Source organism: Montipora foliosa, chromosome 7, assembly GCF_036669935.1.
Source record: "Montipora foliosa isolate CH-2021 chromosome 7, ASM3666993v2, whole genome shotgun sequence".
NCBI lineage: Eukaryota > Metazoa > Cnidaria > Anthozoa > Scleractinia > Acroporidae > Montipora > Montipora foliosa.
Genome location: NC_090875.1, coordinates 5,141,761 through 5,156,760, shown reverse-complemented (window position 1 = coordinate 5,156,760; position 15,000 = coordinate 5,141,761). Strand labels below are relative to the sequence as shown.

At 37.7% G+C, this 15,000-nt stretch overlaps 1 protein-coding gene across 1 annotated transcript in view; it reads left to right on the top strand.

Moving 5' to 3' along the window:
* Window positions 1–2,254: 2,254 nt before the first annotated feature.
* The window catches only part of LOC138009735 (uncharacterized), a 14,916-nt gene continuing 2,170 nt past the window's right edge, over window positions 2,255–15,000 (top strand). The window contains exons 1-4 of the mRNA XM_068856759.1: window positions 2,255–2,407; window positions 9,525–9,662; window positions 10,342–10,639; window positions 14,917–15,000. The exon at window positions 14,917–15,000 is cut by the window's right edge and continues 62 nt beyond it. Of these exons, the coding sequence (XP_068712860.1) occupies window positions 9,576–9,662; window positions 10,342–10,639; window positions 14,917–15,000 (469 nt within the window). The 5' untranslated portion in view covers window positions 2,255–2,407; window positions 9,525–9,575. The remainder of the gene's footprint in view (window positions 2,408–9,524; window positions 9,663–10,341; window positions 10,640–14,916) is intronic.

Here is a 15,000-nt window from a genome sequence, read left to right as displayed (position 1 = left end):
CCCAAGACATGATAAAAATGACAAAATGTGTTGTTATTGGCAATTACTTATCTAAGATGTATTCCTCGAGAGCATTATTTGGGGATAGTCCGGAACAGATATGCTTCAATTTCAAGTGAACCTGTTCCTGCACAGGTACGCCCTGATTACGCTGCACTAATGATAAATTTTTACACAGGTTAATATCCTTGCAGACACTTCTCCCACAGTTTTAAGAGATAACACGTCCAGGAAAATGTAATTATAATAGCTGTTGATCCGGTTGACGATGTGAGGTCTGTCTAAGTCCTTCGACGTCTTGCAGCGTTTGATATCATGAAACCAACCAAAGCATATACAAACCGCAAGAATATTGTTAAAATTAAGCGTATATGTTGACAGCTTGAACTACATATCTCGGTGAGGCTTGTCTAAACAAATACGTGTACACTGTTGCTTCACTTTAGATATTCTAGCTACGTCCCCTACGAAGCTCAAATCGGTAAAAATTTGAATTAGCCTCTAAAGTATCACTCATCAAATTGCCTTCGGCAAAGATAGACAGGGGCCATAAGACACCCTGGATAAGTGTTTTCCATTTTTTTACTTTCAAGAGATCGAAATCAAGAGCCCCCAAATCAGGTGAGGTAGGGTTGAAACCACTTCTGAGATTTTTAAATTCTTAGCACTTTCTTGTGCAGATTTTATTGAAAGAAGCGCCTTCGTTTCCATTTTATCTGAGAATGAAAGTCCTTGCAGCCACCTTAGGACTGCAAGCACAATGGGGCCATTTCATTTGCCTTTTGCCTTCACAAGAGGACTCGTTCTATTTCCACTAATGTTCACACAGTTACTGCCACGATAGCTTATCATAACTGAACCATGACCGATGTTCAATACGTACCACGTCGTGTGATAACTGATGACGCTGTGTTGAATGACATCAACACCAGCTGTCATATTTTGACTCTTTCATCTTTTACATAGATCAGCCTGATTCCTTGAGCTTGTCTTTTTGCCCGTTAAAGTAGGATAAACTACATTGCTTTTGTGAGTAAACCCGGGCAAACATCGGGAAAATATTGCACATGTCTATGCAGAATGGCGTGCCGGTTCCCTAAACCGTTTAGGAAATAAGAAAACTAATTTTTTCGTGATAGTGATCAGATTCTGAAAGAGGATTTTAACATCAAAGGAAGATTAAATCCGGAAACAACAAACACGCTAAAGCAATCATTAACTTGTATCACTCGTCCAATGAACTTTAAGTGACCTTTATGTCCTAAGACAAGGTGAATTGATAATTTATCCACTGGAGTTATCTCACTATAACCAACCCTCTTCACTGAATCTGCTTAACTCTATTTGCAAGAAACAAAGTAAAAAGTGCGCCAGCAAAGCCAGGAGTCCTCACCGTAATTGTCTTAAATAGAACAGTTTCCTGTTCATGTGCGGGCGTGTCCTGGTTTAGACAGGTATCAACACCACGATTTCAAATTTTTAAAATACTAAACAAAACTCATAATGGTTTATTGTTGGATGGGTCTCAAAGTGATTACAGCTAATACGCTGGAAGAAAATAAAAACAAAATTAAACAGACCTCCTGCATGGTGCCAGTCTATTTCTCGCGCCAGAAACGTCGAATTGTCAGCAACGCAAAAGAGGCAAAAAGCGGTACCGTACCATTTTGGTAAAGAAATGATCCTGAGAGACGTTTTTGGAGAACGAAACTGAATATTTCCATATTGCTGGATTATTTTATATGTAAGCTGATTTTTGAATCGCGTGAATTCCTCTCAAATAAAACAGTTTGTTTGTTTCTGGAGCCTCATTGTTTTTGGATCCAGGCAGCAATTTTCTAATGAGGCCATGGTATAGAAAAGGGTACTTTGAACATATGCTTAATCAACAGCTCCGTCGCCTTTTTCGTCCATGTCCGTTCACATACCACAACAGATCGCCTGTAATAAGCTCGTTATTTTACCCCCTACAAAGAACGGGGTCAGCTCCAGTAGGACCAAGTTTAGAAGCCGAATGTGAAAAAGTCAAAGGGAAGAGAATATAATTTCTTTGGTTTTCTTCTTTTAATGCACGATTTCGAAAAAAAAATAAACAAAAACACAACAAAAGCAATAGTTTATTATGTGCCATCCACATCTTCCTTGTGATTAAAATCGTCCAGCCAGCTTTGCAACTTTTTATATCTGCTGTAGCTGTTAAGTTCTAGATAAATACTGCTAATCAGCTCTTTGTGGTAAGTAGCTATTTTAATGGAAGAAACCCAAGTGACTGGTTTTCATAAACGGAAATACCCCAAAGTACAATTTGTCTGCCAGTTTAGTTGTATTTTTCTTGTAGATCATTGCTTTTGTAAAGAGTAACACAGATTAGGCTTCGAAGAGCGAAGAAGACGCATCGACCGAGAAGGTGAGCATATAGTAGATAAATCAGTCAGTCTTAATTTTTGGTTATCTGCAGCAATCTTTGTTGACATAAATGGATTTATAACTTGGCTATCTTGTCTTGTGATGTACAGCGAAATTTCAATGAGCTTCCGGAGGTATTAAAATAGGTGAAAATTGCACGCAAAGTTCGCCTTAAACTGTTCCGTAAAATTTAAACAAAGTTTTTTTATCGACAGATTTCAAATACTAATGTGACAGTAATCACACAACATTTGATCCTTTTTGTAACTGAGGCAGCTGTTTGATTTGTAGACATTAGGCTAATTCTAACATTTCAAGTGCAGAGCAAATTCGAAGGAAATAGTTCGTGGCTACATCGTCTTTGTTACTCTCGGAGGCTTTCCGATTTAGTTTATCGTGACTTTTTCTATATGTATCCTACATGACTAAGTAAAGGGAAGAATGCTGATGAAAAAGCACAGTTGATTAACAAGAGGTCTATTGTTTACTTCTACTGGCATGGCTGTGATGACGTATGCTATCGTTTCCTATTCGAGTGACTTCGGACGGGGCTTCGCACGCTCCTGGCCATTTGAATGCTCTTTTTTAATAGCGGCTCAGTTGTCATCGATTGACCATACATGATGAACAACTATCATAAGCACGATTGAAGGGTGTGTGAAATATGGTATTCCTCGATAATTCAATTCTTGATCACTTCCACTTTCTTACTGTACAGTGCTATCGTGACAAAATTGAGAAACAGAGTAAAGATGATAGGAGGATATGGGTTGCTCTATAGTTGATCGACAATAAAAAATTCAATTGCAATGCTAATCAATCTTTCCACCTTTCCTTCTGTTTTTAAAACGCCTATCACTGCTCGCTAAATCATGCATCGTTAATTTATGACCTTTTGTTGAGCAGAATGAAGAGAGAATTCTATTTCTTTTGTAAGATGACCTAAGTACGGGTAGATAACATGATACACGGCTTAAAATCGGTTTCCGCTTACATTGTGGAAATCTGGATTGGCAAAATTGCATTGTCTAAAAAGACGAGCAAAACTATAATCAGTTTGAATAATAGCTCTTCGGCTGTTTACTCGGCTGACTAGACATACGTCCGATATTTCTCTTGGATTTGTCAGAGCAAGATCAATCTCTCACGCCGGTATTACGTACTTGCCTAATATTTTTTTAAGTCAAAAACGTGTGCTGAAAGATTGCTGCAAGTAAGTGCATTTAAAATTTTAGTCCTAATTGGGGAGATGACTTCTGGTGATTTTAAAATAAACCAAAAGAAAAGGCCTAAAATAATTTTGAATCACTCAAGATTTTTTGGCTGAATCCATATCTAGATGTATATAATATTACGGGCCGGGGCAAGTGAAGGTAGCATCTAAAACAAAATAAAAAGGTTAAGAGAGGATAACAAGTTAAGTTGGATGGTTTATTTTATGTTTTTTGCCGGAAAACGGCACCGTAGATAGCTGCATGCTTTAAACTCTAGGACTGTATTATGAATGAGATCATTTTCGTGGAATCAAATAGGTGACCTGTTAGTTTTCAGCGACCTGTTGATTTCAGCGAATGATCTTAATCATTCGCTGAAATCATGCGGGTGCTTTGGGTGTAAATCCAGCTTAGATCGATGGCTTCATTTGCCTTCAGTGGTTCCTGTCAGTTTAATTTGACCGCGATTCGCCAATTGTCAATTTGTTGCCTCTTAACAGTCCGACCACTTCATGTTATCCTGCTCATTCCTGAGGAAGTTTATTTGAGAAAGTGATTCAGATACTACTTTTTTCTGTCTGTCATTACCGTGATAGATGTTTCTTGGAATCCCTTTTTTGATGCTACATGGTGTTGCTGGCCATAAAATTGATAGCATGAGCCGTTGCTTAGTGGTGAAGTATTGACCACTGCAAGACTCAGTCGCGGCTATTTCATGTTGAATTTAAGCGGATTCTAACTGGAGCCTCGATTTCCGTAAAACAATTTGCAATGTTAGAGTGCTGGGTGGAGTTGAGCTTAAGGACACCAATAACGCTAGAGAAAGCCTCAGTCTGGATTAGGAAAGACTCATCGCGGAACCATTGACATTGGCATTCCTTCACATTCTATGCCAGCTGATACCAACACGTCACAATAACGCTCACAGTACATAAAGGAAGAGCAGATTTGTTACTGAATGTAATCAACTTTCCATCACCCCGAATTTTCATATTTCTTTCACATTTATTGGTACCGTAAAGCTATGCGGCTTTATAACAAGCTTAAACTGGGGCTGTAATCATAATACCTTATGCTGCTGAGCCGTTTATACGGTTCACTTTATGATTTTAGAATGCATTCACACATTTCATAACAGTGATAACTAGGCAGCCATTATCACAGTCCCGTGTTTCCCTACATAAGGTATTCTTTTCAAGGGAACATTAACATTTCAGTAGAAATATACCCATGACGTCACCGCAACGCAAACAAAAATTGGTGACCTCAGTACGTCATCTGTATTAATCAATTTTCACAATTTTCACAAGGTTCTTAACTTTAATCATAAAGTATTTCCTACCCGAAATGAGGCAATGTGGAAACCTGGACAATTCTGGCAAAAGGGTTTGGTTTTTTTCGTTCGCAAAGAGCAATTATTTCTGTTTTCAACTAAATGCAAAACAATAAGTCTCTTTGATGAGTGGCAATTAAGAAGCTCCCATGACTTGTGCTTCAGGAAAGAAACATAGAATATTCTTTGCATGGGAAGAAGCGGAAGTTGCACACAAACCACTGGGCCGGGCTGGGGCTTGTTGCGGTAGTGGCTGTATCGAGAGTATTCATCTCACCTGGACGGAATTAAAATTCAAACGAGGGTAATATCCTGAAACTCAGCGATGTTAATCCCTGGTGTTGTAGTATATTTCCCTGCGGTATTTGAAGGGCACGCCTAGTGGTTCAAACAAGCCGATCTCAGAAACATTCCATGTGCTTTGACCAGGCTTCCCTTGGTCATTAGCGTGAAAGTTTCAACTGCGCCAAATTGGCGCCGAACAAGCGTAGACAGTAGCTTTCATCTGTGATAATTTTGTCATTGAAGAGTTGATCATTAGATTACCTGCATCGCACTCAAAAAGGCACAGCCCTCGAAGATGACCATCATGTCGATCTTCAGACTCAGCAGTGGGTGCTAGAATGAGAAATCTGAGAAGTGGCGATTTTTTTGAAATTTTCTCCTTCTGTTTTAACCCATCACTTGTGAGTCAATCTCTGTTCTTAAGCCATCCTTTTAGCTGATGAACAAGAAAACAGGGTTAGAGCGAGATAGGTTTGAAATTGGAAACTCGCAGTCGTGCATGCTGTTCCATAGTCGGACTAAAACCTAGAAACTAGACTGGTACGAGATTATCATAGACTGAGGACTAGGAGCAGGCACAACAGGCAAACTGTGGCCGATTTATTTCCGGTATTCAACATATTGGAGATTTTATAAGAAAATCGTTCGCTGGCGGACGCACCTCGCGATTCTCGCTGATCGTCGCGATCGTCAACTGTGTCGCTGACTAAATATGGCTAGAGGATTTTAATTAAAGGAACGAACTCTGAGTCACTTTTTATTTTTTTTCTTTTATTTGCTTAACTCTTACTTAGGATTTTAGAGGTTAACGCTAGAGGCGATTAATTAACTTGGTTTTGACGTTAAGTGATTTTTTTTCAAGTTGGCATAAGTTCATGAAAATGAATTATTCTCTCGTTGGGCGCCACCTTGGCCGTAATCGTGAATGATTCTTTTTGTATGAGGCATAAATATCACAATGTGATGACCCCACAGCGACAAATCAGTGCATATGAGGCGTGATCTTCAGAAATTCTATTAAGCTTTTTGTTGACGTATAGTAGGTTGCATTTTTCTTTAGTAGACAGGAGAAGAGTTTTGCTCTTTATTTATCTCACTGTTTTTTCTTTTAATACCATAGTTATTATGTAATTGTGGTCAAGAAATATCCCTAACTTTCATCTAAGTTCGTTTTACAGTGGTTAACATCGAAGAAGACAAAGGGACTGAAACGTTAATTGTTCTGGAGCCTGGCAAAGTGCAGCCTTCGAATTTAATACGACACTGAGTTGTTTCAGCGTATATCGTGATTGTTTTACGAACTTTAATTACGTTTTCAAGGAACACACTCCTCTGCAATCAGTGGGTATCGCGGGAGTATAGGCATGTTTGAATTGTGTTAATAAAGTATCTAATTGTATCAAATTATGTTAAATTGTGCTTTTTTTGGGAAATGTCCAGTATATTTAATACGGAACAGTGTTAAACTGAGCACTAGTCTAAGTTACTCAAGAAAGTTGAAACTCGTCTTGCTTGAAGCATTCAAGTAAGAAACATAGTATTCACCGCAAGCTCGTCGTTAGGCGTTTGCTCTTGAGAAAATGATCGATGTTTGTCATGATAATTAGCAACTGGACAGTAAAACGCAATTTTTCGAGTAACACTGAAAGCTATTATCACGAAATCAATAATGTGTAACTTTGTGCCACTTTAACCTATGTGCTATGAAATCGAATCGGATATTCTCCAACTAGAAATTCGAATTAACTTATAGTGCCGAACGTTTTGGCGTCTGAAATGAGGATCAGCCAGTCTTGCGTCATAATAATTATGATTTATTATTGCTATTGGACTTGACAATGGGCTCCATTAGCATTAAAAATGGCTTGACTCTTAACACAGTTCAGGCGGCAAAGTTTGCGTCAGTCCTTTGCTTTTCCCATGTGTCTTATGTCACCACCAATCTCAAATTTCTCTTGCCCTTATCCATAATTTGACTCCTTGTTAGAAACTATCTATCTCTTCAATCTTCCTCTCTTTAAATACTTGCAATTCACACCCTTCAATCATGAGACCATGTTTTTGCATACTCGGCTAAGGATGAAATTGCAGTAAAGTTATGACGCACCTAATGTAGATGTTCTTTTTGTAAGCTTTTCGGTTACAAGAGAAAGGACTTATTGCTTGTTTTCCGGAGTTTTCATCTGACAAAGAAGAGAAATCTCCTCAACGATAAACCACGTTTACGCAAACCTTAAATTTTCCCCTTTTTTCTTTGCTTAAGCCGTTAAAGTTAGAGATAAGCTGGTTCCTAATTTGTCTGGAACGGTCCAAAACAACACCATGGTGGTTTTAAGTTTCCTGCGTGGGATTTAAACCCTCAGAGAAATGTTGCAAAGATGCAAAGTTTACATTTGCTGTTATCGCATTGTTGATTCCGTCTCTCAGAAAGATTAGTTTACTTATCAGAAAGATTAGTTTACTTATCATTTGTCGGGCAGGAGTGAAAGAGACATCATGATTAACTGTCATCTGTTCAAAAAACTAGTAAGTGCCGGCGAAATCGGATGTTGGTTGTGAACATGTGTTTTGGTTGTGGTTTCAATTTACTCCATTTATTGTAAACTCTTAGAATACCATTTATAGTTTTTCTTTCCTGTGATTATTAAGTCAAGTTACTTGCAATTGTCGAGTTATTTAATTTTGCTAACGACGGATAAGGAAAGTTCAATAGTTTGTTTTTTATAGTGTATTTAGGGTGTCCGAAAAAAATGCGCTCACGCCGGAAAGACTAATGGCCTAAGTGGAAGGCGAAGTTTTAATCTACTGAAAACAGTAGAACAGGTTTGGAACTAGTCAGTCACAACTTCCTTTCAATTTATGGCGTCTACATCGGGTAAGTGCACATTAGCAAGTTCTATTTATACTGAAACCAACCAAAATAGCAACAAAAGGAGAAAAGTAATTATTTGCTTGGATACACAATTTGTACACCTGGGAAAAGATCCATTGCTGTAGCATAACGCCTACGTAGACTTAACAACTCTTCAGGTGAACACGAGGTTTATAAATATTCGTGTTCTCGATCACGTTTCGTCCTTAAGTTGCTTTTTGAAGCAAGTTACGGAAGTCGATCGCGATGAACACGAAAGTTGAGAGAAGCGGACCAGAGCAGCAAGTATCTATTACTCATGATAATCAGCCGCCGTTTTCCTGTGACGTGAAACTGATCATCTGGACCGGTTTGACAAAACGATTAACTCTCCTTGGTTTCAACTTCTCTACCTGTGAGATGCTGTTCCGTCGGCAAACATAAACAAAACAGCCTTTGATCTTATTTGACCTTCGTTCAAAACATCTATAAAAAAACTGCATCATTATTACTCCTTACGAGTAAATTTAGCTGTTCAAAGATTGAATGATTCTCGTCATAACTCTCAGTTTTTTGTTCCTTTCATCACGGCGATAGAAGCGAAGAGCCAGCCGACATCATACCTTATCCTGACTCAAATCCTGCTTAGTGGACGTTTATCGAATCGTTTGTGGCTGTCGCCTAGCTCCAACCGCAAGCTACAGTCTGTCATTGAGCATTTAGGCTGATCTTGCCACGCGCGCTAGGGTGCGCCCAAGAGAATAAAAATTTAAAGCTTTGTATTTACCTTGTCTTTTAACTTAGTTTTTTATGATTGCAATGCATTTGGTAATGAAATATAAAGAATTTAAAAAAAGAAAGCGATTAGCAAAGAGACGCATGATGAGATTGAAATTAAAGTAATTGGACCATAGGCCAGGTGTTCATTTATCAATAAAGACAAATCCAATTGTATATATAAATGATTTGCATTACTAAGCCATTCTTCACATTCCTATACAACCCACACTTCAGTTTTTGACCTACGATTCTTTATTGCCAATAAACAATTATGGCATTTTCGTTGTCTATAGATCGGATAGTTTACAAAGCACTCGTTACTGACTTAATTTCTGTCAATTTGAGGGCGCGTAATCAAAAAAGCTTTATTTTCTACATTAATTTCACTTCGGTTTTGACAGAGAGGTTGCATCTTACAGCTGTATTTGCAATTCGTTGAGGGAAATAACAAGAAAGAGCAAACAACACAGTTCCCAAACAAAAGACCGCGCGCAACAATTTCAAACAATGTCAACTTTGTCCAAAAACCGCAAGGCAACTAAATCGTTTTTTTGATTGGGTGCACGACACTAATTGATCACGTGATCAACTCAGTGACTGAGCTGTGACGAATTCGTTCCCTAATTTAACACACGTTACCTCTTCACTGTTGCAGATCGACCAACGCAGATCGAATAAAGTACCGAAGCGGAGACAACACATCCTAATGGAAATCACTAAGTATATCGTGTTTTCCATCGTTTTGCATCTCCAAATGTTCCACAGCCATGCTACTGGTACGATGTCCGTGAAGGTAAGAGAGTTAATCGGCGTTTAGTAGTTTTCATTGTCACAGTTTGTTTTCCTGTTGCCTGGTTCACTCGGACTGAACCCTGTCCAACACGTGGACTTGTGCTTACGTACTAATTGCCTCCGTTTAAGGGTTATAGATTTTTTTAGATGTATCGAAAACGTTTGCAAAAGAAGCTGGTCTCTTCCAAGCAACCTTTTTTGCTAGTGGCATCATTTTCAAAATAATAATGGACTTGCTCTGCGAGTTTGCTAAAATTAGAGAATAAAAAGCCTCTTATCTTGACGGCATTCCAATTGTTTCCAAAAGATTAGTTAAGCTATCCGCTTTTGAATTTCGAGGGTTCTTCCAAAGTTTGCAGTTGATGAAATTCAGTAAGCGATCTTTATCAGTTATTTTTCATTCCTTAGTGAGTGAATGTTTCATCATTCCTATTAAATCCAAACAATCATAATTACAACAAAGTTACACCAACCAGTTTTTATTATGCATAAGAGCGATTGATATTAAGTGCTTCTTATTTTATTTATATTACCGCAGAGAACAATTCAAGAAAGTTTTCGGCAAAGTTATAATACTTTAGGAAGGATCTTGCTGCAGACAAGCCAAAATAGTAGATAATTCAGGGGTTCGAACTGTAATCAGCATTCTTGTGATGTAATCAGAATGGTTCTTTCTCCAGAGAAAAAGGTCTTCTATAGAGCCTCATGGACGGCACGTGGCGAACAAGAGAGGGTGGTCTACCTTATTTGACACACGCGGCGGGAATCAGACCTTGCCAAATGTTTCACCCGTGGCGGTCGTGAGCATTCTAGGCAATGCTAAGCAACAGGAAAGAAGAATCGCATCGTTTCGTAATACAGTGGACAAAAAAACGAGAAGAAAGAAGAAAAAGCATACCAAAAGGATGATGAGGAGGAAAATACGAGAAGATCTTGACAGTAAATCACCCATTTGGTTAGTGATTATTTACATGAGTGGTGAGTTATTTGATTAACCATGAAGGCTTTAAAATGGAAATTTTTTCGAGTCCTAATTGAAATAAGTTTGCACTAAGAGATGTTATTGAAGTGAACGAGCTATCATTTAGACTTACTTTGTGACACGTTGCTTTTAATTATCCCGGAAACTCCCGTGGTGAAGCCCATTTAGGGTAAGTTTATTATTATTATTATTATTATTATTATTATTATTATCATTATTATTATTATTATTATTATTATTATTATTATTATTATTATTATTATTATTATTATTATTATTAGACCGCACACCCTTTTTAAATTCTGAGTCGACGGATGATAATGATGATGACTTCGCTTTATCTTACCTTATTTTTACACGCGTCATTTACCACCACGCATAAGTGGGATCAAAAGATTTTTTTGGCGACTCGTATTGATCACCTACAGGTTTTACGCTCTTGAATCCGTCAAAGAAGAAAATCAAGATTTGATAGCAGAGAATACATGATCTCTGCACGCAAACGACATAATGGAGTCCTAGAACAGATCGCCAATGCTCGTTTCATTTCCGCGGATCATAATGTTTGTTCATTCTCTTCCAACACAAACAATGATATTAGAATGAAAAAAGTTAACTCGGCTGGCGGTCAATTTGTCTTAAAGATTTATTTATAGATTTAAGAAGTTTTTTTAATTGGGATTGAAAACAAGAGACCCGTTGGGACTGAGGTATTAATTTCATGGCCTTTACACATTTTTTTGTGTATTGCTAACAATTCATCTCCGACTTATCTTTTGCGAAGGTGGTATGAAATCCAAACAGTTTCACAGTGTTGAAAATGTTGTAAAATGGACTGTTCCATATACTTGTATGATGCACCTGCAGTGAAGGGTTCTCCTCTTCTCATCTTCTTTTTGTTTTGTTTTTGGAAAAACCCCTCTCCATTGAAAAATATCATTTCGTCGAATTACAATATTAAATCGCGCCCAAAAAATTGACGAAAGGATGTTGTTGAAATGAATTTCATTAAGCAGACATTCGTGGCTAGAATAGTACGACAATACGTACTCTACAGTAGGTATTAAAAGGCAGGCCGTTCCGAAAAGGCAGTTAATATTCAGTGGCTTAGTTTAAGTTGTATTTATTGAATTTTTTTTTTCTGCTCAACGTTCGTGCAGGTTTTTTATTAATGATACAACTGTTTGCAGATGTAAAGGGTAGGTGTGACCTTAATTTTTGTAAAAGCGATACTCATTTTGTATTGTGTTGCGAAGATTCTTCCATCAGTCAGTTGATTACACACTGTTTTTTTATCGTTAATCTTTACGTGGATCGTGGTAGAATTAGTATAGGTAGGATAAAGCAAGGTCTGACTCCGGATTCCTACTCTTTGGGGATCGTGATAGTAGTCAGGTAATGAGGCAATGCATCATTAACTGTATAATTAGGTTGCTATTTAGTGGTTATGTGGTACATAATATACAGTTACCCAAGCGTTGAATTAAGATGGTGAAGTTTGCAGATTAGCATGCGATTATGAAGAAACGCAAACTTGAAATGACGACTGGGACTAAGAAATGTGTTCTTAACCCTTTTGACAAACAAAATACAAACACAAACATCCTGTACTGACGCAATATCACTTGAAGTTTAGATGAGAGTCACGTTTGATGGCAATGCAAAATTCAGGGGGTATCAGTAGTACATACATCTACAAGCAGACTTAGATATGTTATTGCTAAATCTAAGAAATAATAGCAGGAAATCAAAAAAACCTAGAGAACAAAAATAAAAATAATAATAATAATAATCCGATAACTTGGAACTACAGAAAAAGTTTGAGAGGGTCGTTTCAGTCATCTAAGTAACGGTGGTCTTGTCAAAAATGTTTTAGGCCCGTAATTTCCTTTTATACAACCTTTTATTTCATAGAAGTATGTTGATATTGCCAAGCGACGAAATGGCCTTACGCACAAAAGCAATATTTTTAATCATCCACTGCAAACCCGTCAACCATGTAATCTTGAAATGGTGTATAATTTATAAAATAGGGGACAAGTATTGTGGTTCTAGCACGTGCCTTTAGTACTTTTCAACTAGAAATACTTCCTATGTGGCATGAACAAAGAAAGGCACTACGAGCGCTGTGATCGGACAAATTAGCGATTCACATTTTGAGTAAGCACGCTGTCTAATGCGTGGTGCTCACTGCCGACGAAAGCAGAAGCAAAAGTCTTGAGAAAAGGCTCTACTGAGTTTGCGTATGTTGTGTATGCCCATGCATGCGTCGAGAATAAGAGTTAGACGTAAGTCGATTCGAATCTCCAAGTTATAAAAAAAGGACATTCAAACATTAAGTTGTCCTCTCCATCCGTTGTTCCATGTTTTTTATACTTTCATTCATGGTTGTTTTGCAATGCTTACACCATAAAAATTGTGACGAAACAAAACGCAATAAGCCGCAGATCGACCATTGACTTCGTTTGCAAGGATCACTCGTTAATTATACAGGAATTTTCTCAAAATCAAATTAGCTACTTTATCAACTGCGACAACTTGTTTTAAGAGTGGAGCCTCGATTAAACGAACCTCTCGCTAGATATATACAGTTCGAGCTTCGCAATTCGTACGTTCCACATACACCAAAGTGTTTGGAAAACAACTGCGATAGATATTTCTCTCCCACTTGGCACTTTACTCTTCTTCGAAGGTTCTTTACGTCTAGTTTCATTGCAGAAAGCCGCAGTTGACCTTTAAGCTTAAACATAAGTAATGATTTTCTCCACTTTTTATATATAGTTAAGAAAATATGGTAACCCATAGATGCGAGAAATTTTGGTTTTATAGCAACGAGGTCATCGACCGTCCGTCCGTACGTACGTACGTCCACCCCACCATATATGTCAATGTGACCAATATCACGCTAGTTTACAGCATACAGCTTTGATATTGGACATTCATGTTATGATCAATTCATACCTGTCAAAACAATGTATCCGCTGACCAGTATCACGTGATCATATTGCGGGCTCAAGCTTAGAACTCACCGAGGTCAGCTGTTTTTTTGAAGTTGATAAGGTACTGGTTTTCGATTGGATTGCAGGCTTAACCCTAGTTAACTCACATAAACATAAACGAGGATTCATTTTTCGCGCGTTTTCTCATTGCATGATGCCTGGAGGACATATGAAACGAAAGGAGAGCGAAAGAGAACGATAACGACAAAACAGTAGCTCATACTTGGTAGAAGAAGTTACTCCACAATTCTTTCCGTTCGTTACTTTTACGGATACGTTATTTCAAGTGAATGCGTATTTTTTAAAAGTGCTTTAAATGGTTTTTCCTTTGTTCAGGAATGAAATTCGAATTTTTTTTGTCGATCGGAATTAAATAATAATTATCTGTACTCTTTTGGACGTAAAGAAAAAGTTGATTTATTTGTTTGTTTTGCTTTAAAATGCGAGCGAACAAGTGCTTTTTTTAATCCGTTTGCCCAACTGTTTTTCGATGTGTCTCAACAGTGACAAGAAACGTTTGCCCTTATGTTATAAACACGTAATCGCAATAAGTTCTGGTAACTATGATTAGGGGTAAATCTCACTAGCTTGTGTTTTCAGAAGTTTGTTTAAAGCACCTAAACGTTATCTAAGTGTTGGAGCGGATCTTGTTTGAAGTTCGTCCTTTCTTGGTTGCATTGCCGTATTGTGCCGATTCGTGTTCCAAGCCAACCTGGCGTGTTTCAATGAAATACATCAAAATGTGAATGATCTCGTTTTCAGAGATAAAGTGGAATAAGGTACATCAGTAAAACTCTTCTTTGACCTTGAATTAACAAAGTTTTTTTATGGCTTCTAATTTTAGCGTGATTCCTATTCGCTGGCTATTGACAGTTGTCTCTAAAATAGCTTTTTGCCGTTTTCCATTAGCTCGCTGAGGATGTGCTTGTTTTCTTTTAAAACTCATGCGGTTCAAGAAAAGTTCATAGTTAAACGTTAAACTGGCATGCATATGGTGAATTCCAAAGTAAACTTCACCCGAAAAAACCGATATCGTACCTATCGCTTCGTGATTCATACTATATCAGTTTTAGGCGTAAAATTTACCGTGAATTCACTAGTTAGGCAATGAATTTTTTTCTAAAAGAAAGGAAAGAAATTATTTAATCATTAAAGCAACAACCGGAAACATCAAAACGCGGACAATTCGAAACCTTTTATTTTCACTAACCCTACAGGCAGTAAGAATAAATAACCAGGGAGTTCCGCTTTTAGGCTTGACTAAATCTATTTATTATACTTGACATTTCAGTACCCAAAAAGAAAATGCAGGAATTGGAGTGAGTGCAAAAAGGATGAATGTTGTATAAGATACAGTG